Here is a 25658-nt window from a genome sequence, read left to right as displayed (position 1 = left end):
TTTCTCTCCATCCTCTCTCTCTCTTTCCCTATTTCCCCTTTCTCTCCCTCTTGTCTCTCTTTTTCTCTTTCTCTCTCTCTCTCTCTCTCTCTCTCTCTCTCTCTCTCTCTCGCTCTCTTGCTCTTTCAATTCTCTCTTTCCCTTTTCTCTCTATTCCTTCTCTTTCTCTCCCCTTTGTCTCCTTTTTTTTCTTCTCCATTTTCTCTTTCTCTCTCTCTCTCTCTCTTTCCCTTTTTGCTCTCTCTCTCAATCTTGTCTCTCCTTTTCTCTACATCTCTTTCTCTCCCCTTTGTCTCTCTTTTCTCTCCATCCTCTCTCTCTCTCTCTCTTTCCCTATTTCCCCTTTCTCTCCCTCTTCTCTCTCTCTTTCCCCATTCTCTCTATTCCTTCTCTTTCTCTCCCCCTTTGTCTCTCTTTTTTCTCTCTCCATTCTCTCTCTCTCTCTCTCTCTCTCTCTCTTTCCCTTTCCCTTTTTGCTCTCTCTCCCTCTTGTCTGTCTTTTTCTCTCCATCCTCTCTCTCTCTCTCTTTTGCTCTTTCAATTTTCTATCTCTTTCTCTCCCCTTTGTCTCTCTTTTTCTCTCCATCTTCTCTCTCTTTTTTTCTCTTTTTCTATATCCCTTTTCGCTCTCTCTCCTTTTTGTCTCTCTTTTTATCTCCATCCTCTCTCTCTTTCTCTCCCTTTTTTGCTCTTTCCCTTCTCTCTCTTTCTTTCCCTCTTCTCTCTCTTTTTCTCCCCATTTTCTTTCTTTCTCTCTATTTTGCTTATTCCATTTTCTTTCCCTCTCTCCCTCTTGTCTCTCTTTTGCTCTCTCCCTTTCTCGAAATCTGTTTCATCTCTTCTCTGTCTCTTTCTTCCACTGTCTCTTTCTTCCTCATACTCCCTCTCTGCTCTCCAGGTACCTGTAGTCTAGGTGTTGCTCTGGTTATGCCGGCCTGACAAGGGAGGGGTGTGGGACAACGACAGGAGGAGTGGCTGCTCTGACATATTCCACCTTTGGATACTTCCTCATTCTGCTCCGTGTTTCCCTCTACAGAGTGGTGACCCAGGTGGGCTGTGGGTAGGAGGTCGCCATGAGTCAGGTGGCAGACAACCTCCGGGGCTTCCTGGCCAGGGTGGAGAGTGCTAAGTACAAGCTGGGTGAAGACCCCATGGTAAAGGAATTTCAGGTGAGTGTCCACTTACATTGTTCTGCTTTTCATTTTAGCAAATTGCAAAAAAAAGACCTGAAACTGTTGTTCTGCTTTCCCAGATCCCTCTAGCCAATGTTACTCTTCCACCTCTGAAAAGTGAATGCTACTATCATATGAAAACACTGATCTGTAGTGTAATTTATTGTTGCTTGAAGGAGTTCTACTTCTTCAGTATTCCTGGGGTAAAAAAAAAACCCTTGCAGTTACCCATTGAGCTTTAATAGTTAAAAAATAAAGACTGCATTATTGGCAGATTTATTTAATCCCTCATTATCATTGAAGCCTTCTCTGTTTATTTGTGTTTCTTCACCCTCTAGTGAATGGCTGCATGGAGGCCTGTCTACCCCTATGTGGTGAAAGCTTTTACAAGTGACAGATAGCCCAAAACAAATAGAACTGCCGGCTGCTGATCTGTAAACTCTCACAGACCATTTACTTTTTGGTGACACAGCCTATTATCGCATTATAGTATCTCATGCAGGCAAAAATTAGAGAGGATGATGGGTCATTTTGGATGGAGCATCTGGGGATGAATCCAAGGCTACAAATAACAATGCACATGGGTTCTGTTGTGTAATTCTACTTATATTTCTTTATAGCTATTGTAGGTATTTATCATAGTGGTAGCCCTGCTGCTTTTTATTGGATAGATAAAAAATAACATGCTTGGGTCTAATAATTGCCACTTTTTACATCGCCTGTAGATCTACTCATCTGCCCACGAACTCTTACACGTTAAATCGGCCACATCCTGTTGGATACATGTTTTCATGATATCACTCACTATAACTGAATTTTGCTTCAGTTGTTACATAGTCTCCTGCACGCTGATAGGCAGGCAGTCTCTTCTTATTTGTCTTTCCTGAACCTTTAGCAGCAGAAAAACTAAGCTGAGCATGATGTTATCTCTCAGACCCTGGCATATAGCTGATCCAGGACTTTTTGGAATTTATACAGGAATCCACGAGAAGTAATTCATCCTATATCTCCTTACAGTTTTATTTAAACTACACCATTTTTCTAGGACACACAGTAAAAACTAGAAGGGTTTTTATAGGTACAGGGAAATGGTCCATGAACATAGATTCTTGTAAAACAATGACGTTTATTCAGATACACACGTTAAATTCTTCATAGAATTATGACATAGTGTATACTTTGTCAAAATTTCCAACCTCTCTGCTAACCTCCATCTAGACCCACTGGTTTTTTTAAAAACGCATCTTAATATATTAACCAAGATATGATACGTCTAGTACACTGAACAATTGTATGATGGAAAGAGGACCTGATCTTTCCTTGACGCGTTTTGTGGACTTCTTCAGGAGGACAGGATGGAGGCAAGTATATGTATGATGTCTTGCAAATTATCCAAACATTAATCCTGCCTGTATGTTCCACTCATCATGGATACCAGAGCGTGTAGGGGAAACCCCTGGAGATCTTATAGCAGAGAGAATTAACACACAGTGATGAATCTGTGTAGGGAATTCTATGGTAAGTACTACAGTAGCTGCATAGCAAAAACATATACAGCAATAACAAGATACAATAGAAAAGCTATGATAAAAATATTACATAATGCGTAAGGCGTTTGTTAGGTGAGATTGTGTGTCTTGTCAGATAGTGGAAGAGGAAGCAGTGTTGGATAAGTACCCTGTATATAAGGTGGCAGTGTGTGCCTTAGATAGTGGAGGAGGAAGCAGCCCTGGGTCAGTAAGCCATATATATAATGTAACAGTGTGTACTTTGCTAGATGGTGGAGGAGAAAGCAATGCAGAATCAGTAAGTTATAATTAATGAAACATTGTGTTCCGTGTCAGACAACGGAGATGGAAGCAGTGCTGAATCAGTAAGTTGTATATAAGGAGACAATGTGTGCATTGTCAGATAGTAATGGAGGAAGCAGTGCTGGTTTGGTAAGTTGTATATAAGGAGACAGATAGTGGAGGAAAAAGCAGTGGCAGATGAGTAAGTTGTATTTAAGGTAACAGTGTGTACCTTGTCAGATAGTGGAGGAGGAAGCAGTGCGGGATCAGTAAGTTGTATATAAGGTGGCAGTGTGTACCTTGTCAGAGAGTGGACGGGGAAGCAGTGCGGGATCAGTAAGTTGTATATACCGTGTTTCCCCGAAAATAAGACAGTGTCTTTTTTTTTTCACGAAAAAAGACACTAGGTCTTATTTTCGGGGTAGGTCTTATATTACAGAAATCCCCGAAGATAGCACTAGGTCTTATTTTCGGGGTAGGTCTTACTTTCGGGGAAACACGGTAAGGTGACAGTGTGTACCTTGTTAGATAGTGGAGGAGGAAGCAGTGCGGGATCAGTAAGTTGTATATACCGTGTTTCCCCGAAAATAAGACAGTGTCTTTTTTTTTTCACGAAAAAAGACACTAGGTCTTATTTTCGGGGTAGGTCTTACTTTCGGGGAAACACGGTAAGGTGACAGTGTGTACCTTGTTAGATAGTGGAGGAGGAAGCAGTGCGGGATCAGTAAGTTGTATATACCGTGTTTCCCCGAAAATAAGACAGTGTCTTTTTTTTTTCACGAAAAAAGACACTAGGTCTTATTTTCGGGGTAGGTCTTACTTTCGGGGAAACACGGTAAGGTGACAGTGTGTACCTTGTTAGATAGTGGAGGAGGAAGCAGTGCGGGATCAGTAAGTTGTATATACCGTGTTTCCCCGAAAATAAGACAGTGTCTTTTTTTTTTCACGAAAAAAGACACTAGGTCTTATTTTCGGGGTAGGTCTTACTTTCGGGGAAACACGGTAAGGTGACAGTGTGTACCTTGTCAGAGAGTGGAGGAGGAAGAAGTGGCAGATCAGTAAATTGTATATAAGGAGACAGTGTATACCTTGTCAGATAGTGGAGGAGGAGGCAGTGTTGGATCAGTAAGTTGTATATAAGAAGGCAGTGTGTCAGATAGTGCAGAAGGAAGCAGTGTTGGATCAGTAAGTTGTACATAGAGACAGCATGTCCCTTGTTAGATAGTGGAAAAGGAAGTATTGGCAGGTCAGAAAATATCTTAAGTTAGACTATATTATTATTTTTGCTGCAAGTGGTGAGTTGTAAGGTTACTTCCAAATGTTTTAAGGTTTGGGGAGTGTCATATGGCTCATGAAAAGGGATTCCAGAGGAAGGAAGGGCTGATGTAGAGCCCTGAAGGCAAGAGTGTGAGGGGGTGACTAGTAGGGAAAAGAGAAGGTAGTCTTGTGAGGAGCAGGATCTGGGTGGATCTGGAAGTCATTTGGGTTTTGTATGGAGGGGCCAAACTGGAGAGACAATTTCCCAGTAATATATGATGATAAAAACATGAACAATTTAGAAATAAAGTCATATACACTTGTGCTCATAAGTTTACATACCCTGGCAGAATGTATGATTTCCTGGCCATTTTTCAGAGAATATGAATGATAACACGAAAACCTTTCTGTCACTCATGGGTAGTGTTTGGCTGAAGCCATTTATTATCATTCAACTGTGTTTACTCTTTTCCAATCATAATGACAACAGAAACTACCCAAATGACCCTGATCAAAAGTTTACTTGCCCCAGTTCTTAATACGGTGTGTTGCCCCCTTTAACATCAATGACAGCTTGAACTCTTTTGTGGTATGTGTGGAGGAGGCTCTTTATCTTCTCAGATGGTAAAGCTGCCCATTCTTCCTGGCAAAAAGCCTCCAGGTCATGTAAATTTGTGGGCTGTCTTGCATGACCTGCACGTTTGAGATCTCCCCAGAGTGGCTCAATGATATTGAGGTCAGGAGACTGAGATGGCCATTCCAGAACCTTCACTTTATTCTGCTGTAGCCAATGACAGGTCGACTTGGCCTTGTGTTTAGGATCATTGTCATGTTGGAATGTCCAAGTACGTCCCATGCGCAGCTTCCAGACTGATGCATGCAAATTGTCCTCCAGTATCTTTTGATAACATACTGCATTCATCGTGCCATCAATTCTGACCAACTTTCCTGTGCCTTTGTAGCTCACACATCCCCAAAACATCAGCGATCCACCTCCGTGTTTCACAGTAGGAATGGTGTACTTTTCATCATAGGCCTTGTTGACTCCTCTCCAAATGTAGCGTTTATGGTTGTGGCCGAAAAGCTCAATTTTGATCTCATCACTCCAAATGACTTTGTGCCAGAAGGTATGAGGCTTGTCTCTGTGCTGTTTGGCGTTTTGTAAGCGGGATACTTTGTGGCATTTGGGTAGTAATGGCTTTCTTCTGGCGACTCGACCATGCAGCCCATCTTTCTTCAAGTGCCTCCTTATTGTGCATCTTGCAACAGCCACACCACATGTTTTCAGAGTGTCCTGTATTTCACCTTAAGTTATTTGTGGGTTTTTCTTTGCATCCCGAACAATTTTCCTGGCAGTTGTGGCTGACAGTTTGGTTGGTCTACCTGACTGTGGTTTGGTTTCAACAGAACCCCTCATGTTCCACTTCTTGATTAGAGTTTGATACTGCTGATTGGCATTCTCAATTCCTTGGATATCTTTTTATATCGCTTTCCTGTTCTATACAGTTCAACTACCTTTTCCCGCAGGTCCTTTGACAATTCTTTTGCTTTCCCCATGACTCAGAATCCAGACACGTCAGTGCAGCACTGGATGAAGGATGCAAGGGTCTGTCAGCAGGCCAGAAACTCATTGGCCTTTTATACACACACACTGATTACATGCAAACAGATCACAGGTGAGGATGGTTCCCTTTAATAGCCATTCACACCCCTTTGTGTCAACCTGCGTGCATGTTATCAGGCCAAAATCACCAGGTTATGTAAACTTTTGATCAGGGTCATTTGGGTAGTTTCTTTTGCCATTATGAATGGAAAAGAGTAAACATAGTTGATTGATAATAAATGGCTTCAGCCAAACACTACCCATGAGTGACAGAAAGGTTTTCGTGTTATCATTCATATTCTGTGAAAAATGGCCAGGAAATCATACATTCTGCCAGGGTATGTAAACTTATGAGCACAACTGTACACTATGTATCCGCGTCACTAAAAAAAACATTAATAATACTGAAAAAATGTTTTTCACTGTAACAGTAAAAAAAGAATTTACTCACTGGGTTGCCACTGGGTTGAGCAAAATCCGCCGGGTGCGGCTGTCTTTTAGAGGTGGAAACTGACAATTTTATCATGAAACACCTTCTGCTACGAAATTCTTCCCCCCAAGCACTGCTTGTTCACTCAGTGTGCCTCACCTGTCCTCATTCCTCTGATTGTACACACTGCTCACGTGTTTTAATGTGCTGCAATAAACAGACAAGGACAGGGTTCCGTGATTGATGTCATCTGTCAAAGCAGCACATCTACCATGACAAACATCTCCAGTAAACATGCTGGTTGTCAGCTTGTGTGCGGTCTCCATGTGCTGTCACCTGACCTAAAGGTACTACTGATCACTTTCCAGCAGCTGAGGGTAAGCTTCGAATGGGGAATTTTGTGACTGGCAGATAAGACACCAGCTAAATGGTCACTTTCTATTTTCCCTCTGTGCCCTTCAGTTATATCTATAAAATGACACTTAAGCTTCGGGAGATGGGAATTCCACACCCCTGCTGCCCCGAGGCCGGGCCTTGGTTGGCCTTGTGGGAAATCCGGCCCTGTATACACTATAGATTATCTGCAGATTTTCTATGGTCAGATGGAAAAAGTGCAACAGACTCCTCCATCTACAGTACGCTAAACTGTGTGGATGGCGGAATCTCCCGCTAGGCCAAGGTTCAGTATCTTGCTAGTCGGCCCCGCTGGCTGTCAAAATACCTGAACAATCTGATTGGATGCAGGCATTGTTCAGGTATTTTGAGAGCCAGTGGGGCCGACTAGCAAGATACTGCAGCTTGGCCCAGTGGCAGATTCCTCCATCCACACAGTTTAGCGTGGATGGAGGAATCTGTTGCACTTTTTCCATCTGACCATGCAGATAATCTATAGATGTATGGCCAGCTAAAGATGCACTTCAAAAAGCTATAACAAGCCCTTGGAAATGGATATATGATGAAGATATAGTTGAGTTCATACAAAAAGAATAGAGGAAACGGTGCTAACTCTGGGGTAGCCAGTAACTAGGGTGTGTTAAGGTGGCCATCAAATGGCAGCCTCCCAATCTATCCTTGAGATGGTATGTATGTCTGTTCACTGATTTCTATGACAGATTTTGGTGTTGGCATTCCTACAATAACAGCCGATACAAAGTCTAGTTTAACTTGCTAACATTCAGTGGAAAAATGACTGCTGCAACCTGTCTGGCCTGTACAGATGACACAACCACATTTCTTGTTGTCCAATTTTCTTTTCATAGGTCACTGTGTATTTATATGTAGAGCCAGTTCAGTTTTGGGATGATGGCTGCAGGATGAATCAACCACCAATGTCTTATGCCTTACACAAACGTTTAAAACCAATCATTCAGTTATCGGTTTCTGTAAATATTTCAAAGGGATCTATGAAAAATCAAACCACTCATAGGCATTGTTTGATTATTTATTTACTATTTTTCTATAACACCGATGATTTACACAGTACTTTTATAGTGCACATTCTCACCAGTCCATGCCCTGAAAGAGCTTACAATCTAATGCCCCTATCTCATATGCATGCATACACTCACATACATACTAGGGTCATTTACCCTACCAGCATGTCTTTGGAATATGGGACGAAACCCACGCAAGCACAGGGAGAACATGCAAACTCCATGCAGATAGAGTCAGGACCGGCATTTGGACCAAGGACCCGAGTGATACTCGGCAAAAGTGCTAACCACTAAGCCACTGTGTTCCCTATCGCTGTGCATTTAATTTTAATTTTAAGTTGAAACTGCAGGAGAACTTGTGAGAAGTTAAATTTGCATCCAGCATCCTAATATAGACAGTTGTTTGAATGTTGCTGGGTTCAGTACTTTCCGAGTCATTGGTCTAGAACAAGTGAATAAAGACTGCAGTGACCTAAAGTGAAGTGAACTCATCTATATTTGTTCTGGACCGGTTGGTTATGACACCCTTAGTATTCGGGTTAAAGGGTTAGGTTAAGACTATAGTTGGTGTTAAGGTTGGGGTTGAATTTTTGGGTTAAGCATTAGGTTAATTTTTAGGATTAAGGTTCTGTTCTAAGGCTTTATTTTTAGGGTGGGGTTTAGGTTAGAGTGAGATTAGGTGATAAGACTTAAAGTGACATTAAACCCTCAGATTTTTTTACATAAACCAATACTGTAATGTGTGCCTTACTGTAATCCATGGTTGTTTCCCTTCTCTTTGCTGCTCTTCCTTTTAAATCCTCATGTCTTCTTATGCTGAGGGAGAACTTCCCTTTGCAGCTGACTGCCTCTTCCTGTAGTGCTGGCTCAGGTTGCAAACGTATACACAGACACCATGTATCCATTTCAGAGACAAGGCAGTCTGCTGCAAAACAGAAGTTCTGCCCAGCATGAGAAGACATGAGGATTTAAAAGGAAGAGCAGCAAAGAGAAGGGAAACTACCATGGATTACAGTAAGGCGCACATTACAGTATTGGTTTATGTTATAAAATCTGAGGGTTTAATGTCACTTTAAGTTTCAGAGTTAGTTTACGCCAAAACTCTAACCAGTTGTTTTGGATAGATTGGGGAAGAATTACAATTTTCCTCTCTTTCTGTCCTTGTTACACCCCACCACACAAGAAATGAAGGGAGCGGCTGTCATCAGTACAGGAAGGCACAGACTACATTGAGGAGATTTTCTAACACTTACTGCCTTGATTCTTCCCCAAAACAAAATGTAAAATTTGGAAAATGTTTTGTTTTCATTTTGGATACAATAGGGAAGAGTTAAACCCATAGCAGGTTATTATTTTGCTGCCTGTGTCCCCTGGGGAGATTTCCCTTCTTTTCCTTTCTGGGAGACACAACAGGATATTAGAGGAAATCTGCCCAAAGTGAGCGGAATTATCGTCTTAGAAACCAGAACATTTGTCCGATTGATGATGATTTATCCTCATCTCCTGTTCTGGCGACAAATCTAAAATTTCGGGTTTCTTTCTTTCTCAGTGACAGTTGGTTACAGGGACAAATAGAAAGGGGTGAATCATCCGAGCAGGGACACGGACAGCAATAAAAACTTGACAGAAGGTCTAATTCTTCCCCACTTCATCCAAAATATTAGAAAACATTTGCCTTTACATAGACTTAATTTAAGGGTTCATTTAGGGCTTAGATTAAAATGTTAGGGTTCTGGTAAGGAGAAGGCTGTACTGGTATGTACACAAATCCCACTGTTTACATGCGTACCATATCTTATACACTGACTGCACTGGAGTTCTGGGTAGTGCGTCATTTCATGTACGCATGTAAACAGTGGGATTTGCGTACATACCCATACAGCCGTCTCTTCAGCTATCCTGTCATTGATTAGTACAGGCTGGCTGCATGCAGCTATATGGTGCACCTGTCCCTTCCGGCAAGAGAATTGAGCCAGGATGTACAGCCCTCTTACTGTAGCCCATAGTGAAGATTTGCCATCTCATGGGATACATCTAGAAATGTTAATTGTGCCTTAGCAGTATCCTGAAAGATGTAACTTTCCTCCTGGGAAATAGCAGTGCACTTCTTGGTATGCAAAGGTTCCTTTTTCAAGCGGATTTTGGAGAAGTCCATAGGAAGAGTTGGGTAGTGATTTCCTCCAAGAAAGTAAGATCACTCTTCCAATCCCTTACAGAAAGCTTAGCTGAGCTAAATTGAGTCACAGGGCAACTGAAATAAACTACCTGATTATACAAACATATGGCTAAACATAACAATCATGTATGGGACAATTTTCGCCATGTTGGAAAATGTAAAAATATTAAAGTAGAACTGAACCAAAACTTTTTTTAGCTTTGGGCAGAGTAAAGGAGTGTTATAACCTGTCAACTTTTTTTGTCCCATTGGGGATATTTCCCTTTACTTCCTGTCTGATAGCCACAACAGGAATTATGAGGAAATCCCCCAAAATAGAGGGAAACCCCTGGTGGCTAGCAGCGTCCCCTGAACTTGTGTCCCCATTGGAAGATTTTCCATCTATTCGTGTTCTGCTGACAACCCAATATTTGCGATTTTCTTTGACTTTCACTTTTAGTGATAATGATCACCAGGAGAAAGGGTCAATCTCCCTAAAGCTGGCCATACACCTATAGATTATCTGCAGATTTTCTATGGTCAGATGGAAAAAGTGCAACAGATTCCTCCATCTACGATACACTGTGTGGATGGAGGAATCTCCCACTGGGCCAAGCTCCAGTATCGTGCTAGTCGGCCCCACTGGCTCTCAAAACACCTGAACAATCTGATTGGATGCAGGCATTGTTCAGGTAGTTTGAGAGCCAGTGGGGCCGACTAGCAAGATACTGGAGCTTGGCCCAGTGGGAGATCCCTCCATCCACACAGTTTAGCATAGATGGAGGAATCTGTTGCACTTTTTCCATCTGACCACAGAAAATCTGCAGATAATCTATAGGTGTATGGCCAGCTTCACAGAGACACAGACAGCAATAAAAACCTGATGGGAGTTGTAATCCCTCTCCACTCTATCCAAAACTAGAAAAAAAAGTGTTGGCATCAGTTGCATTTTAAGTTTTCCATCAGGCAACATGCTGGCTGCATTTCTGCAGGTTCAGTTACAGAATATTGGCATACCAGGAGCCAAAGCATTGAGCTAGGAAGGCGGCCAGTTGCCTAAAACAAATGCCAGAACCTGCAGCAGGTAAAAAGTGTCCTACAAAGGAAGGGTTCTTATTTACTTTATTCTGCTGTTTTGCAGGAAATTAGGAATCGATCTGCTGCTTTCAAGCAGGACAACAATTACTTCACGGAGGCAGGGGGAAGCCAGGAGAACCTAAAGAAGAATCGATACAAAGACATTCTTCCATGTGAGTATAAGACAAGAATCTACAGGGAAAGAAGAAATCAACTGATCCAGATGGCCCTAGACACAGGCCCACTGAGCCTAACTCTTAGGCCTTGTTCACACCAAATGCAGAGCAGATCTGCATGAGTTTCTGCACACGCAGTGCAGTGGGTTGTGCCGCGTTTTTTTAAGCGTTCCGGGCCGTTTTTGGTTTTTAAAAAAATGTATTTTTTTTTTAGTTTAAAATGGGCTTTCAGTGCGTTCCAGGGCGTTTGCATGCGTTTTTGATGCGTTTGCATGCGTTCCAGAGCAGTTAAAATAGGGCCTACTGCAGTTTTTTTCCCTGCTCTGGAACGGAACGCTGCGTTGTGAACTGGAGCTAAAAAATACCATTGGAATACATTGGACGCAGTTTTGCTCCGGTCTGTAACTGCTCTGCTCAGCTCCTGGAACGCACTTGGTGTGAACAAGGCCTCAGTCTGCTCGTGTGGGAGCACTTACCATTACTTACTACTTTGTTTTTTGTTGCAGATGATCAGACGCGGGTTCCCATCACATTTCTCGCAGAAGAAGTTGGCTCAGACTATATTAATGCAAGCTTCATACAGGTGATGACCAACTGCTGTTGGGAAAAACAACCTGTCACTTTTAAAAAGATCTTGTTCAGTAGTCAGCTTGATGCAAGTGCTACCCTCATCCCTAATCTAATATTTTAATACATTTTTATTATCAGTCATTCTTTCCACAGGAATCACAATAAGGTAGACTTGGAATCAGATGTACTGTATTTTTTTTTTCAGATTTAGTAGGGATTAGCGAAATTTAGATTTTATGCCTCAGAACAATTTGTGCGAAAATTAAGGAATTTCGCCAAAATCTCCCTAATTAGGCAAAATGCATTGGGGCCAATTAGGAAGGCATTAGTAATATGGCTCCTGAGGGTTCTGAAAGCTCTTCTAATGGACAACTAAAGGCTCCCTTATGACAGTCAAAACAATTATGAAATCCAGTTACTTTGTGATGCACAAGCTTCATAAAGTAAACTAAAAACTTCCTTCACCTCCTCCGACCGTGCCAAATTCTTCTTCATTTGTAGTTCACGTGCTCCCCAAGCTCACAGTAGGAGGGTTTGAGCAACAGAGGCAATGCTATTAGTCCAGAAAGCAGTGGGTGGGACTAGGTGAGGCTAGGTGCTGATTGACAAGCCACAGGCTTGTATATCAACAGTGACAATGCTGATAGCCACAAAACCCTGCAACATCCTGTTATCCCACTGTAGTAGAAGCAAGCATAGCCCACATGAGAATGGTAACTATGCTTTTCCTGAATTCAGGAGCAGTGCAGCATTGTTGCCACCCCATCACAGGCATTGGGTGGACTTCAGTAGCTGATCAACAGGTATTTGTGGGTCTTTGCAGGGGACAATTGTAAGTGCAGACAGCGCATAATCTTTTATTATTCCTTTTATTTTTAATTTACAACAACCTTTAATCTCCTTGGCGGTAATCCCGAGTATGGCTCGGGGTTAATTTTCAGTATCATAAGCGGTAACACCGAACCACACTCGGTATTACAGCGTAGCGTTACTTACCTTGTCCTTCGAGCCGCGCTGTGTCCTCCAGGCCGATGCCGGCATTCGTCTCCCGGGTTCCATCCCTTGCGAGCGTCCGCGTCGCAAGGGGGTGGAACCGGCAGGAATTTTAAAAGTAAAAATAACGGGGAAAAAAAGAACAAAAAAAAGGAAAAAAATAAATAAATAATCAGACCGCCAGTGAGGTTAAGAAAAGTAATTCTTTCAACGCAGACCAAGAAAGAAAGAAGGAAACAAAGTCATATGATCAACATGTCAATCCTGACGTTCTCCTAGAGTGCACCTAGGTGCGTTTAGGTACAGTGATGTCCCTGGAGCCTAAAGATTGCATTCAAGGATATAAAGTACTGTTTTTTGTTTTTTTAATTACTGTTGCTGTATATTTTGGCATGTCATACATTTAGATATGCAGACTTGGGAAGTTGTGTAAAGGTCCACTTTAATAATATTCATTTTTCTACAGGGTGTGGACAATCAGCCCCGATATATCGCCACACAGGGGCCACTGAGCCACACAGTGGGGGACTTTTGGAGAATGATTTGGCAGTACCAGGTTAAGGTAAGGTTTCTAAACTAACTGATCTACATTTGCAGAATTGACGACTATACACCTAATAATTGTACCAAACCTTTACCAAAGCCAGGCAAGGTGAAGCCAACATTGTGGACACAGAGGTAGATTGAGGTGAGAGAGGTGGGTACAGTGGCAGGGGAAGAGCTGGAGGGGAAGGTCAGTGGCCACAGAGCTGGTGGTGGGAGAGGAGAGAGGTGGGTACAGTGCCAGTGGAAGAGCAAGTGGGGGTAAGTGGACACAGAGATGGTGGTGGCAGTTGAAAGAGGTGGCACAGTGGCAGGGGGAGAGCCGGGGGCTCAGTGGACACATAGGCCTTTGGGGGGAGAAGAGAGATGTGGGCATAGTTACGAGTAGAAAGCCGCCCAAGGCTAACATCAGTGGCAGCAGCAGGAGGATCGCAGGGGGAGAGGTCAGGTGAGCTCTATACCCCATAGCTGGGATGAGAAGTCAAGTGAGCTCTGTACCCCAAACTGGGATGAGAAGTCAGGTGAGCTCTGTAATCTATAGCTGGGATGGGTGGTCAGGTGAGGTCTGTACCCCATAACTGCGATGAGAAGTCAGGTGAGGTCTGTACCACATAGCTGGCATGGGAGATCAGGTGAGCTCTGTAGCCCATAGCTGGGATTGAAGGTCAGGGGAGCTCTGTACCCGATAGCTGGGATGGGAGATCAGGTGAGCTCTGTACCCCATAGCTGAGATGAGAAATCAGGTGAGCTCTATACCCCATAGCTGGGTATGAAGGTTCGGTCAGTGGGAGATCCAGGGGGGAAGGGTGGCAAAAGGGCAATTTTTGCACGGGGATGTGGGAACATTTTCATGAATACCTAGGAGCAGCCTGTTAGTGAAGAGCAGGTGTGGGCCGTGTTCAACCAGTGTGCCCAGGAACTGACCCAGAGCACCCTGGCACCGTGGACCAGGGTACGGGACCCAGCACCAGTACTCTATAGATGATGGTATTCTGCATTGCTGTAGAATGTATTGCTGAGATTTGTAGTCCTCTCTAGCTGGTGATATTATTCTGCATTGCTGTATAATGTATTGCTGAGATTTATAGTCCTCTAAAGCTGGTGGTATTCTGCATTGCTGCACAATGTATTGCTTGGATTTGTAGTCCTCTATACAGTGGCAAAACTACCAGGGTCACAGCAGCTGCAGCTGTGATGGGGCCCTAGCATTTCGCCACTTGGGGGGCCCTGGTAACATTGCAGGTTACCGGACCCCCCTTCTATCAGTCTGTGGCCCTCCATCCTTCAGACTGCATGGATCGTGTGTATCACGATTGAACTATGGTTTGGTTTGTGGGGGGATGGGGGGGGGGTCGCTAATGAAAGACTTGCCCCCGGGCGCCTCGTGATCTTGCTACACCTCTACAGGGTATGGAACATGTGAAACTGTCCAATTCTGAGTGCTGTCACATGGGAATGGGGAGGAGTTTGCTGAGCCCTGTGCAGGTTTAGATTTTCAGAAAGAGGGAATTTCAGGGCTCTCTGCTAGTGGAAAGCATGTGGAAAGTGAGTACAGCTTTCCTATGGGGCCTCCTTAAAAACAAGTATGTTAGTTTGCCTACTATGATCAAAGTACAGGTTTGTGAACTTGTCACAACCCTGGCAATTCAAGCTAAACTGTCCCTGTAAACGGTTAGCCCCACCTTCCGCATTCCCCTATTGGTCCTTTATGATGGCATCCTCTGCCTATGTGTTTTTTTTTTTTAATTGCACAGCTTTTTGATAGTTTTACTTTAAAAGGAACCTGTGCAGAGAGGAAAATGGAGGCTACAATTGCTGCTGATCTCTACTTCTGAAAATGCAGATTGCTTGACTGTCATGTAGATCCAATTACTTCAGTACATGGTCAGTCACTGTCTTGCAATCCTGCATGGACAGGAAAACTAGGAAGCCAGAAAACTAGCATTTTCAGAAGTGGATTAACAATGGCAAAACACTCTATCTCTTTCAATACAGGTTTCCTTTATCACTGTAACAGGCCTCCTGGACTTTGTATACGCTTCTTAAACTTCCTCCTTTATTAGTTCCGATATGACTATTACCATGTACTGTATATTTGCATTGTGGTTTCTTCACAAAAAAATAAATGACAACCTTGTTTACAAAAATAACTAGCACATAGGAAAGTTTCCTGGTTTATAAGCTCATATACAGTACCTCGTGCCGTCAACTTCCTCTTTAATTTAAGCCCAACTTCAATCAATTTTGTTTTAGTTCTGTTTTGGATGCTGTGGGAAAGAATTAAAACTTATTAGGGTTTGTTTCTTTCTGTGACCCTAATGGCGAGCTTTTCACTTCCTCTCCCTGTGACACCAGTATAAGAAATAGGAGGAGTAGTTGTCATCTATGCAGGAAAGCACAGACCGCAATAAAAACATTGTCAGATGTTCTATCCCTTCCCCATTCTACAGTATTAAAATGTGTTATGTCTGTGTACCAGTTTGAGAGATTCTGTTGTAGCAGAAAGTGAGTGTGATGTCAAATTAATGTCTAAATCATGGATGTCAAACCAATCCAAAGGCTTCAATATGTTTTGATTCACCAGCCTGGAAACAGTATGCAGATCAGAAGTTCTGACTTTACTGTGACCTTGCTTGCTGCACTCTAATTCATGCTGAGGAAATCAGAACCTATTGAGGTTGGAGACATTTGGTTTGCTAGCATCTCAGAAGGTCGGAAATGGCAGTAGCTGTGTTTTTCTTGGTACAGATTATTTTAAGCAATCCAGCTTTGTCATTGACCAACTCCCAGCCTGCTGATTGGATAAGTAATAGGCAACAGCAGACAGAGATCATTCCAGTGTTCTACCACTCCAGTAAGCATGTTCACAGTGGTAGACTGACAGCACTGGGCCAAGAAATAGAGTCTTGTCTGGCTAAGGGCAAGTGTTAATGAGCTATAGTTCCCATTAGAACTGCTTCTCTCCCTATACAAGGTCATGAGAATGCAAGAGCAGCTTCCAACAGGTTGATGTGGCTTAGAAGAAGGTTAAAGAAGAACTCTGGACAAAACTTGTATTAATCCTTGCAGTGGGGCTACCCCCCGCTCTGCAAGGGTTAACTGCTTGTTTTTGTCAAGGTGCTAAAAAAAAGAGAGTAATACTCACCTGAACTGCGAAGACTTAAACTGATCTTCAATGCAAGCAAAATGAGCCTGAAAGCATTTGCTCATCAACACAATCCCAAAACCCATCATAACAGACATGAGCAGTGCTGACCCTGCCTCCCCAGTCTGGGCTTGTTTTGTAGATTATTACAAGAAGCTAAAATAATCACCAAATCCAGGTACTTATACTAGCTGTATTTAAAAAAAAAAAATGAAAGTATATCTAAAGCTAAAACTTTTTTTTTTTTTTAGATAGAGTAGGGAATGGTAAAAACCTCTGTCAAGATTGTGACATCAGAAAACATCTCCTGGCCTCCTGCTCTGGCAACTGTAAATTTTTGGATTTTGCATCACATTCTGTTGCGGCAACAATAATCACCAGGACAAACAGAGAGGGTGAATCTCCCCAGCAGGGATATAACAACAGAAGCTCTAACCCAGGGGTGCTCATTAAGTCGATCGCAAAGCGAACACTGGTAGATCGTGATCGGCTCACTTACCTGAGCTCCCTCCAGCGGTGCTCGTGCGGCTAAATGTGTCAGACGCTCCAAACAGGAAGGGGCGGGACACCTCTCCCTGTCTGCACATTCGGTCACACAAGCACCGTGGGAGGACAGGACACCGCACCTGAGAGGAGACCCGGGAAGCTGCTGCAATGCAGGTAAGGAAAGACAGCCAGGAGAGAGAAGAGAGATAGCAGCCACAGCAGAGAGAAGAGACAACAGAGAGAGAGGGAGAGAGGAGACAGCACAGAGAGAGCAGAGAGAGGAGACAGCACAGAGAAAGAGGAGACAGCAGAGAGAGAGAGGAGACAGCAGAGAGAGAGGAGACAGCAGAGAGAGAAGAGACAGCAGAGAGAGAGGGTCGGTACACACCACAAAGTCTACGTTCCGGAGTGTTCGGCCTCTGGAACGCACTGGAATGCAAGCCGGCGGCCCCCGCCCGCAGTGCGATCGCCCGCACCCGGAATGCAGGCACATTAGTGGCTGCGTTCCGGTCCAGTGCGATCTGCAAAAATAGTTTTAGCAGCATTTTTGCAGATTGCATTGGACCAGAATGCAGGGACTAATGTGCCTACGTTCCGGGTTCGGGCGATCGCACTGGGGCGGGGGTGTGTGGCTGCGGTGCCATTGACTTCAATGCATTGCCACGCCCCATCCCGCCCCCCAACGCAGGGAGCTAGCCATCTTGCAGAGGCCGAACGCTCTGGAATGCAGACTTTGTGGTGTGAACCGGCCCGGAGAGAGACAACAGAGAAAGGAGAGAGAGAGAGGCAATAGTCCCAGTAACGATTTTAATGTGCTTGTTTTCTAAATAAAGCTGTTTTTTTCGCTGTTAGATCTCATTGAGCTCGTCATTTGAAAAGTAGGTCTCCAGACGAACAATTGTGGGCACCCCTGATCTAACCCTACTATACTCTATCTAAAACAAAAAAGAACTTTAGCTTTGGATACACTTTACCTTATTAAATGGATACATAACTAGTTTATGGCTTTCTATTTCTGCCTGGAGCTCAGCTCTGACATTGTGTACATTACAGTTTTCGCTTTGGTATTGTATGAAACAACATGGTAGAATCTTGCCACCTTTATCAATGTGTCATATTTCTTACAGGTTATAGTAATGGCGTGTCGAGAAGTGGAACACGGAAAGGTAGGTAACTGCTGACCCTAATTATACAGACAATTCAGATCACTCCCAGCCCCATGAGAGAGAGAGAGGTAACCCCACTGCAAGGGTTAATTTGTCGCTTGCCCGGAGTTGTTCTTTAATGCTGTTTTTTGTATCGGCTTAGTAAATGCATGTCCTGACTCCACACACTTTGTTCGGTCTCCTATTATTAAATGACTGAGATCTCTTTTGCAGAAAAAATGTGAACGCTACTGGCCGATGGATGAAGAACCGTTCCAGTACGGACCATTCACAGTTAGCACGGTCAGTATACTGAATTGTGATTATTAAAGCAAGCATATGTCTTGATATGTATTTTTCTAATCAGGTGACAATGAAACATTTTATATTCTGTTATTTAGCATCCAGCCAGCAGATGAAGCTTTAGGTTCCTTTCACCATCATTATGCCTTTTCTTATATTCTTTGCTGAATAAAGAAAGTATGTTGTTGATGGAGCTCAATAGCTTAAGCTAAAATTTTAAAACACATGTGAATGATTTAGAGCAGTGATTCATTGCTCCTCCTCCCTGCTTGCTCTAATCAGACAATTCCATACAGATTTTTAATAAGAAACAGTCTGAAAGCAAACAAAAAAAAGTGCCATTTTCCTGCCGATGCAGCGGCACATCCCTGCTTTCTTTCCTCCTCGCTGGGCGCTGCTCTGTATCCCAGCGGGGAGGAGAGAAACGGTGATAGCCGGCCGAGTGCTGCGGGAGGAGAGCGCCGTGAGCTGCGGCCGGCGTCTCCTCCTACACCGTATAAATATAAAAAAGAGTTTATAGAAAATTATAATAAAATATTAGAAAAAATGACAAGGTAAGTAAGTGACAAGGACACTGCCTTTCTGGCAAAAATCGGCAGGTATTTTTTGTTCTTGCTGAAAATGTTCCTAGCCTGAAAAGTGCAAACAAATTCATCAGCCACATCTAAGAACCAGTAAGCTACAATACATTTAATTGTTTTTGGGTGTAGATACCCTTTAAACTACTTTCCATTTTAGATCTAGGAGACAAAACCAAATAGAACTTACTGAGAACCATCATAGTTTCCCTTGACATTAAGGTGTTGTGTTTTGTTGTTAGGTGGCGAAGGTCTTTGTGAATACGGAGGTGGTCTTTAGGAACCTAAAGGTGGTATATCAGGAGGTGAGTGTACAGCTCAGCTGCCTCATAGAGAGTAGGAAGTCCTGGTATAGGTCTCTCTCAAACTGGATGGGTGAGGGTATGTCAATGGAAAAGTTTTTGAATCTTCATATTGATGGTGCATTCTAGATCTGCTTGTTCAGATTCACTGCTACAGATGTCACTGCCCTTCATTTTGTAGGGGTACAGGGGTTAGAGAATGACAGCTTTAATCTAAGGTTTCCTGCACAAGTAGTTTGTGATAGGCTACCTTTAAAGACAATGTATAGTGGTTTTGTATATATTTCTTTATTTATTCTGGTTCAGACTAAAATGTTTATGTTCTTTAATTTTTCTGCCAGGTAAATATTAAATATTGCATATCAATGGTCTTAGTATTTTCAGGCATTTCTCTTCCAGGGTATCCCTACTGTCATTTATTTCCTGCTGTTTACAGATCTTAGTAGTATGAGTTCCAATGTTTACACCACTGAACCAGATTAGTCACTCTTCCCATTCCTGCCTGCTTCAGACAACTCCCTGTTGTTTCAATCAGAGAGAGAGAGAGCGACTGAGGGCAAACAGCTATTGCTGTGCTCTGTGAGTGACTATACCCAGTACTGTATGCTTATTTGTAAAACAAGTTTGTATATAAAGAATAAAAAAGATGAAATGTCAGTTTAAAAACTAATAACATAAAATATGTAATGTGACACAGACAGAATTAAAAAACTGATGTGTTTTAACCATTCCATACCCCATCCAAATAAAACAAAATGGCTTCTGATATGTTTGTATTGTTTCCAATGGCTTAGCATGCAAAACACATGCAAACCAGAAGCAAAACACTTCAAAAGACATGCGTATTTAAAACTTCAACAGTGGTCTCTTTGAGGAAAGGTTGACCTTTCAAAAATGTTTTTGCATCTGGGCTGGCTAGCCTTCAAAAATTCAGAGAAATATGTCAATCTGGTACCATCCAAGCCTAAAGAATAGGTCTCAGTAATACTGTTTTTTTTACTCCTGTAAGAGGCAGTATTACAAGTTCACACAACAGTGAAAATGGGCCCTAAAACGTGGCTTCATGTAAACCATGGAACATATTTCTTCGTTAATGGGTGCGCTTGGCAGTCGGACCTCTGTAAGGTGCTCAGACTCCTGAAGATACGAAGCTTGTTCGAGGCTGGAGGGTTGGGAGGCGGCAGAGCCCGTGGTGTTGTGCCCCCCGGGGGTGGCATCCCAGGGGTGCTCAGAAAGTCACTTGGGTGTGGGACCTACCCTTTGACTCACTGATGCACTTGGTCACACACCACTTTACAGTTTCTGCACAACGCCTCAGAGACAGGCCTTATGGCTAGTCCGGGGAAATCTTTTTGCACTCGGCCCCTGGGGCCTGTCAGCATGGTGCACTGGCACTATTTATTTATTGCACCTCATGCACGTTTGATACGTTTTTTGTTTTTTAAATTTGACCCACAGAATGCTTAGGGTGCAGGTTCCTTCAGGGCCTATTCCCGATGCTGGGGAGGAGGTTCTGTACCCTAATATAGGGTTCTCTGCCTCCTCCCAACCAGGGGGGTCTCTCTTCGGGAGAGTCCTCTACCTAGTACTATGTGGGACCTGTTTCGGCAGGTCCCCAAAGGATCGAGGTCCGCCTGCCTTCGGGTAGGTGGACCATAGTATCTCAACCCCTGTCAGGAGCCTTACGCCCCGGGGGGGTGGGGAATCGAGGTCCCTTCTTAATTGAAGGACCAAGCACCCTTGTGCACGTTTTTGTGTGCTGTGATTTCACGGTTCACTTTTTTTGTTCACAGGGGGAAGTTGTTTTTCGATGCACGTTCCACGGGCTCTTAAAAATATGGAACATATTTCATCGCTTCTCGGCCTTTTGGCTAAGATCAAGTGTAGTATCTGTTCTTATCAGTTTCCGGTGGGGAAAAGAACCGTCCTTTCAGGGGGGTGGTTACTTAGCACTCGCTGGAGTGAAGGTTCGTGCTGGGCTGCTTCCTGTGAGAGGGGAGGACAGCCTGGTATACGGCCTCCTGATAGAGCAGGTGCTTGCTTGGTCTGGCCAGAGGGTTCGGGGGCGGCAGAGGCCCGGGGTGCTGTGCCTCCTGGAGGTGGCGTTGCAGGGGTGCCAGAGAATTACACTGGGTGTGGGACCCCAGCACTAATTCACTGACACAAGGTCGTGGCACCTATTGCATTTTCTGCACAACGCCTCTTAGACAGGCCTTGTGGCTAGTCTGGGGCAATATTTTTGCACTCCGGTCCCTAAGGCCTGTCAGCGTGGTGCACTGGCACTTTAGATTTATTTATTGCACCTCATGCACGATGGCACTTTTGATTGAAATTTTACCCACAGATGTGGAGGGTGCGGGTACCTACGGGGCCCATTCCTGACGTGGGGAGGAGATTCTGTGCCCTTATATAGGGTTCTCTGTCTCCTCCCACCTGTGGGGGGTTTCTCTTTGGGGATCCCCCCAACCTAGTACTGTGAGGGACCTGTTTCGGCAGGTCCCCAAAGGAGCAGGGTCCGCCAGCCTTCGGGTAGGTGGACCATAGTATCTCAACCCCTGTCAGGAGCCTTGCGCCCCGGGGGGTCGGGAATCGAGGTCCCTTCTTAATTGAAGGACCAAGCACCCTTGTGCACGTTTTTGTGTGCTGTGATTTCACGGTTCACTTTTTTTGTTCACAGGGGGAAGTTGTTTTTCGATGCACGTTCCACGGGCTCTCAAAAATATGGAACATATTTCATCACTTCTCTTACCTGTTTCGGCAGGTCCCCAAAGGATCGGGGTCCGCCAGCCTTCGGGTTGGTGGACCATAGTATCTCAACCCCTGTCAGGAGCCTTGCGCCCCGGGGGGGGTCGGGAAATTGGGTCCTTTCTTTATTGAAGGACCAAGCACCCTTGTGCACTTTTTTACGTGTGTTGTGATTTCACGATTTCACTTTTTTTGTTCACAGGGGATTCGTTTTCGAGCACGCTCCCCGGGCTTAAAAAAAAAAAAAGAAATGGAACATATTTCATATCGCTTCTCGGCCTTTTGGCTAAGATCAAGTGTAGTATCTGTTCTTATCAGTTTTCGGAGAACCGTCCTTGCGGGGGATGGTTACTTAGTACTCGCTGGAGTGAAAGAGCGTGTGGGGCTGCTTCCTGTGAGAGGGGAACAGCCCAGTACATGGCTTTCTGACTGAACAGATGCGAAGCTTGGTCTGGCTGGAGGGTGTAACGGCCGCTACCCCCAGCTACCTCCATTCTCCAAAACCACCAAATCGCAAGTATTTGAGTGCAGTTGCACACTTTGCATTCAGGACTGTGTTGAAATACAACTTGAAAAGCTTACCACTACTACTGGGGAACGGTACCAATACCAAATAACAGTGTCTTGCCTTTGTATGCCCTGCTATTCGTTAATCTTTAGGCATACCCCGCAGCTTGTTGATTAACTTACTTTAGGGATACCCTCGCCAATCCATTTATTGTTTAAATTGAGGCTGTGATGCTAGAGAACCCTAACTCTCCGTTAATAGTGAAACCAGGGTTCCATACCTGAGAAGCCTCCGCTGCTGCGATCCACGTACTCCCAGTCCGTAACAGGCGTGACAGAGGGTTGGGGGCTGCAGAAGCCCGAGGTGTTGTGCCCCCTGGGGGTGGCGTCCCAGGGGTGCATCAGAAAATCACTAGGGTGTGGGACCCCACAAGTGATTCACTGAGCACTTGGACACGACACCATATTGCTATTTTCTGCGCCTCGCCTCCGAGACAGGCCTTGTGGCTAGTCTGGAATATTTTTGCGCCCCGGCCTTCGGGTTGGTGGACCAACAGACTCAACCTCTGTCTGGAGCCTTGTGCCCCGGGGGGGAGGGGGGGAGAGGGGGCGGGAAAGTAGGTCCCTTCTTTATGGAAGGACCAAGCACCCTTGTGCATGTTTTTGTGTGCTGTGATTTTTTTTGTTCACAGGGGGAAGTTGTTTTTCGATGCACGTTGCACGGGCTTAAAAAAAAATGGAACATATTTCATCGCTTCTCGGCCTTTTGGCTAAGATCAAGTGTAGTATCTGTTCTTATCAGTTTCCGGTGGGGAAAAGAACCGTCCTTTCGGGGGGGTGGTTACTTAGCACTCGCTGGAGTGAAGGTTCGTGCTGGGCTGCTTCCTGTGAGAGGGGAGGACAGCCTGGTATACGGCCTCCTGATAGAGCAGGTGCTTGCTTGGTCTGGCCAGAGGGTTCGGGGGCGGCAGAGGCCCGGGGTGCTGTGCCTCCTGGAGGTGGCGTTGCAGGGGTGCCAGAGAATTACACTGGGTGTGGGACCCCAGCACTAATTCACTGACACAAGGTCGTGGCACCTATTGCATTTTCTGCACAACGCCTCTTAGACAGGCCTTGTGGCTAGTCTGGGGCAATATTTTTGCACTCCGGTCCCTAAGGCCTGTCAGCGTGGTGCACTGGCACTTTAGATTTATTTATTGCACCTCATGCACGATGGCACTTTTGATTGAAATTTTACCCACAGATGTGGAGGGTGCGGGTACCTACGGGGCCCATTCCTGATGTGGGGAGGAGATTCTGTGCCCTTATATAGGGTTCTCTGTCTCCTCCCACCTGTGGGGGGTTTCTCTTTGGGGATCCCCCCAACCTAGTACTGTGAGGGACCTGTTTCGGCAGGTCCCCAAAGGATCGGGGTCCGCCAGCCTTCGGGTTGGTGGACCATAGTATCTCAACCCCTGTCAGGAGCCTTGCGCCCCGGGGGGGGTCGGGAAATTGGGTCCTTTCTTTATTGAAGGACCAAGCACCCTTGTGCACTTTTTTACGTGTGTTGTGATTTCACGATTTCACTTTTTTTGTTCACAGGGGATTCGTTTTCGAGCACGCTCCCCGGGCTTAAAAAAAAAAAAAGAAATGGAACATATTTCATATCGCTTCTCGGCCTTTTGGCTAAGATCAAGTGTAGTATTTGTTCTTATCAGTTTTCAGAGGGGAACAGCATTGACCGTTCTGGGAAGGATGGTTGCTAAGTACTCTCTGAAGTCAAGGTGGGTGTTGGGGTGACTCCTTTTTGAGTGGGGGAGCTTCCTCGATACTAATGCCTCCTGATGGGGACGGGTGCTATACCTCTGGTCTGGCTAGGGGTTCCGGGAGGCGCAGAGGCCCGTGGTGCTGTGCCCCCTGGGGGTGGCGAACCCAGGGTGTGCCAGACAATCACTTGGGTTTGGGACCCTACTGTGATTCACTGTCACTAGGTCACGGCACTTCTCGCTTTTTTTGCACTATGCCTTTAGGGCAGGCCTCATGGATAGCCTGGGCAATTTTTTACTCTGGCCGAAAGGCCTGCCAGGGTTATGCCCTGGCACCTTATTTATTTATAGCACTTATTATGCATGATTGAGCACTTTTTACTCCACAGAGACGGGGCCCGTCCTGATGTTGAGGGGGGGGGATTCTCTGGCCTTTATGGGATTCTCTGCCTCCCTCCACTTGGGGGTCTCTCTTCGGGGGAGCCCTTTACTTAGTACTCGTGGGCAGGGCAGCCTTCAGAAATTTTCAGAGCTGGGAGAGGCGGTGCGGCGTGAAGTGTGCAATGCGTGTGCAGCCGCAAACAGGGGCAACTAATCTAGAGCCGACTAATCGATGATGGAAAACGTTGACAACATTTTCCATCATCGATTTTAATCAAATGTCACAGTCACATCAGTCTCTGTACAGAGGAGCTTACACTCTAATGTCCCCCCACAATCACATTAGACCTCTTTTTGCTTCCAAAGACCTCTTCATGATCTTTGCAGGGTCAGGATACCCTTTAGCAAGACAGTGTACATATAATGCGGAAAACCAGAAGAGGGATTAGGGACCCATTACACAGCCTTCCACTCTCTGACCCCCCCACACAATCACTATGCGTGTATGATTTAAGCCTGTCAAGATGGTTGTACATGATCACATTACTGCCCCACCAGCTTGATGCAACCACAAGGGGGCTACGATCTCCAGACAGTGAGAACAGTATGAGCATACTGCATGTGAATAGGTAACATAGAAAAACCAGAAAAGGAGGATAAAACATAAAAATTAATGTTGGAATGCCCAGTAACGAGCCCAGACACATAGAGCGAGAAGCTAGAAACAGAGGGGGGGAAAAAAGGTAGGAAGAAGATGCGCCCGGAGGTGGACAGGAGCCACCGAATCCAAGCTTCAGATCTGTCTACAATGGCACCACAAACACCCCACCAGCCCACCTTCACAGGCCCGCCAGACCAAGACCAACAAAATGGCATATTTTAATCTCGAGTCTATTCAGACATATAATGTTTAACTATAATATGTTTAGCTATAGATGAACGGTCTCCAGCAAGGCCACATGATCGTGTGCTTTTCTAATGTATCTTGCATGGTGAACATAAGTTCTTCCAGTTCACAGATATGATCAGCTTGTTTTAACCATGCAGACACAGTGGGAGTACACATTTCCCTCCACAATCTTGGGATAATTGCACGCACATCATTAATCAAGTGCCTGTGTA

At 44.7% G+C, this 25658-nt stretch overlaps 1 protein-coding gene across 1 annotated transcript in view; it reads left to right on the top strand.

Annotated features, from left to right (window-relative positions):
• The first annotated feature begins 974 nt into the window (after positions 1-974).
• The window catches only part of PTPN18 (protein tyrosine phosphatase, non-receptor type 18), a 46267-nt gene continuing 21583 nt past the window's right edge, over positions 975-25658 (top strand). The window contains exons 1-7 of the mRNA XM_018559156.1: positions 975-1169; positions 10982-11090; positions 11600-11676; positions 13123-13218; positions 17958-17996; positions 18210-18278; positions 19099-19161. Of these exons, the coding sequence (XP_018414658.1) occupies positions 1074-1169; positions 10982-11090; positions 11600-11676; positions 13123-13218; positions 17958-17996; positions 18210-18278; positions 19099-19161 (549 nt within the window). The 5' untranslated portion in view covers positions 975-1073. The remainder of the gene's footprint in view (positions 1170-10981; positions 11091-11599; positions 11677-13122; positions 13219-17957; positions 17997-18209; positions 18279-19098; positions 19162-25658) is intronic.

The sequence above is a fragment of the Nanorana parkeri genome, unplaced genomic scaffold (genome assembly GCF_000935625.1).
Source record: "Nanorana parkeri isolate BGI_ZX_2015 unplaced genomic scaffold, ASM93562v1 scaffold380, whole genome shotgun sequence".
NCBI classification, from domain to species: domain Eukaryota; kingdom Metazoa; phylum Chordata; class Amphibia; order Anura; family Dicroglossidae; genus Nanorana; species Nanorana parkeri.
The sequence above is the reverse complement of the archived record's forward strand: the minus strand, read 5'-3'. Positions and strand labels throughout refer to the sequence as shown.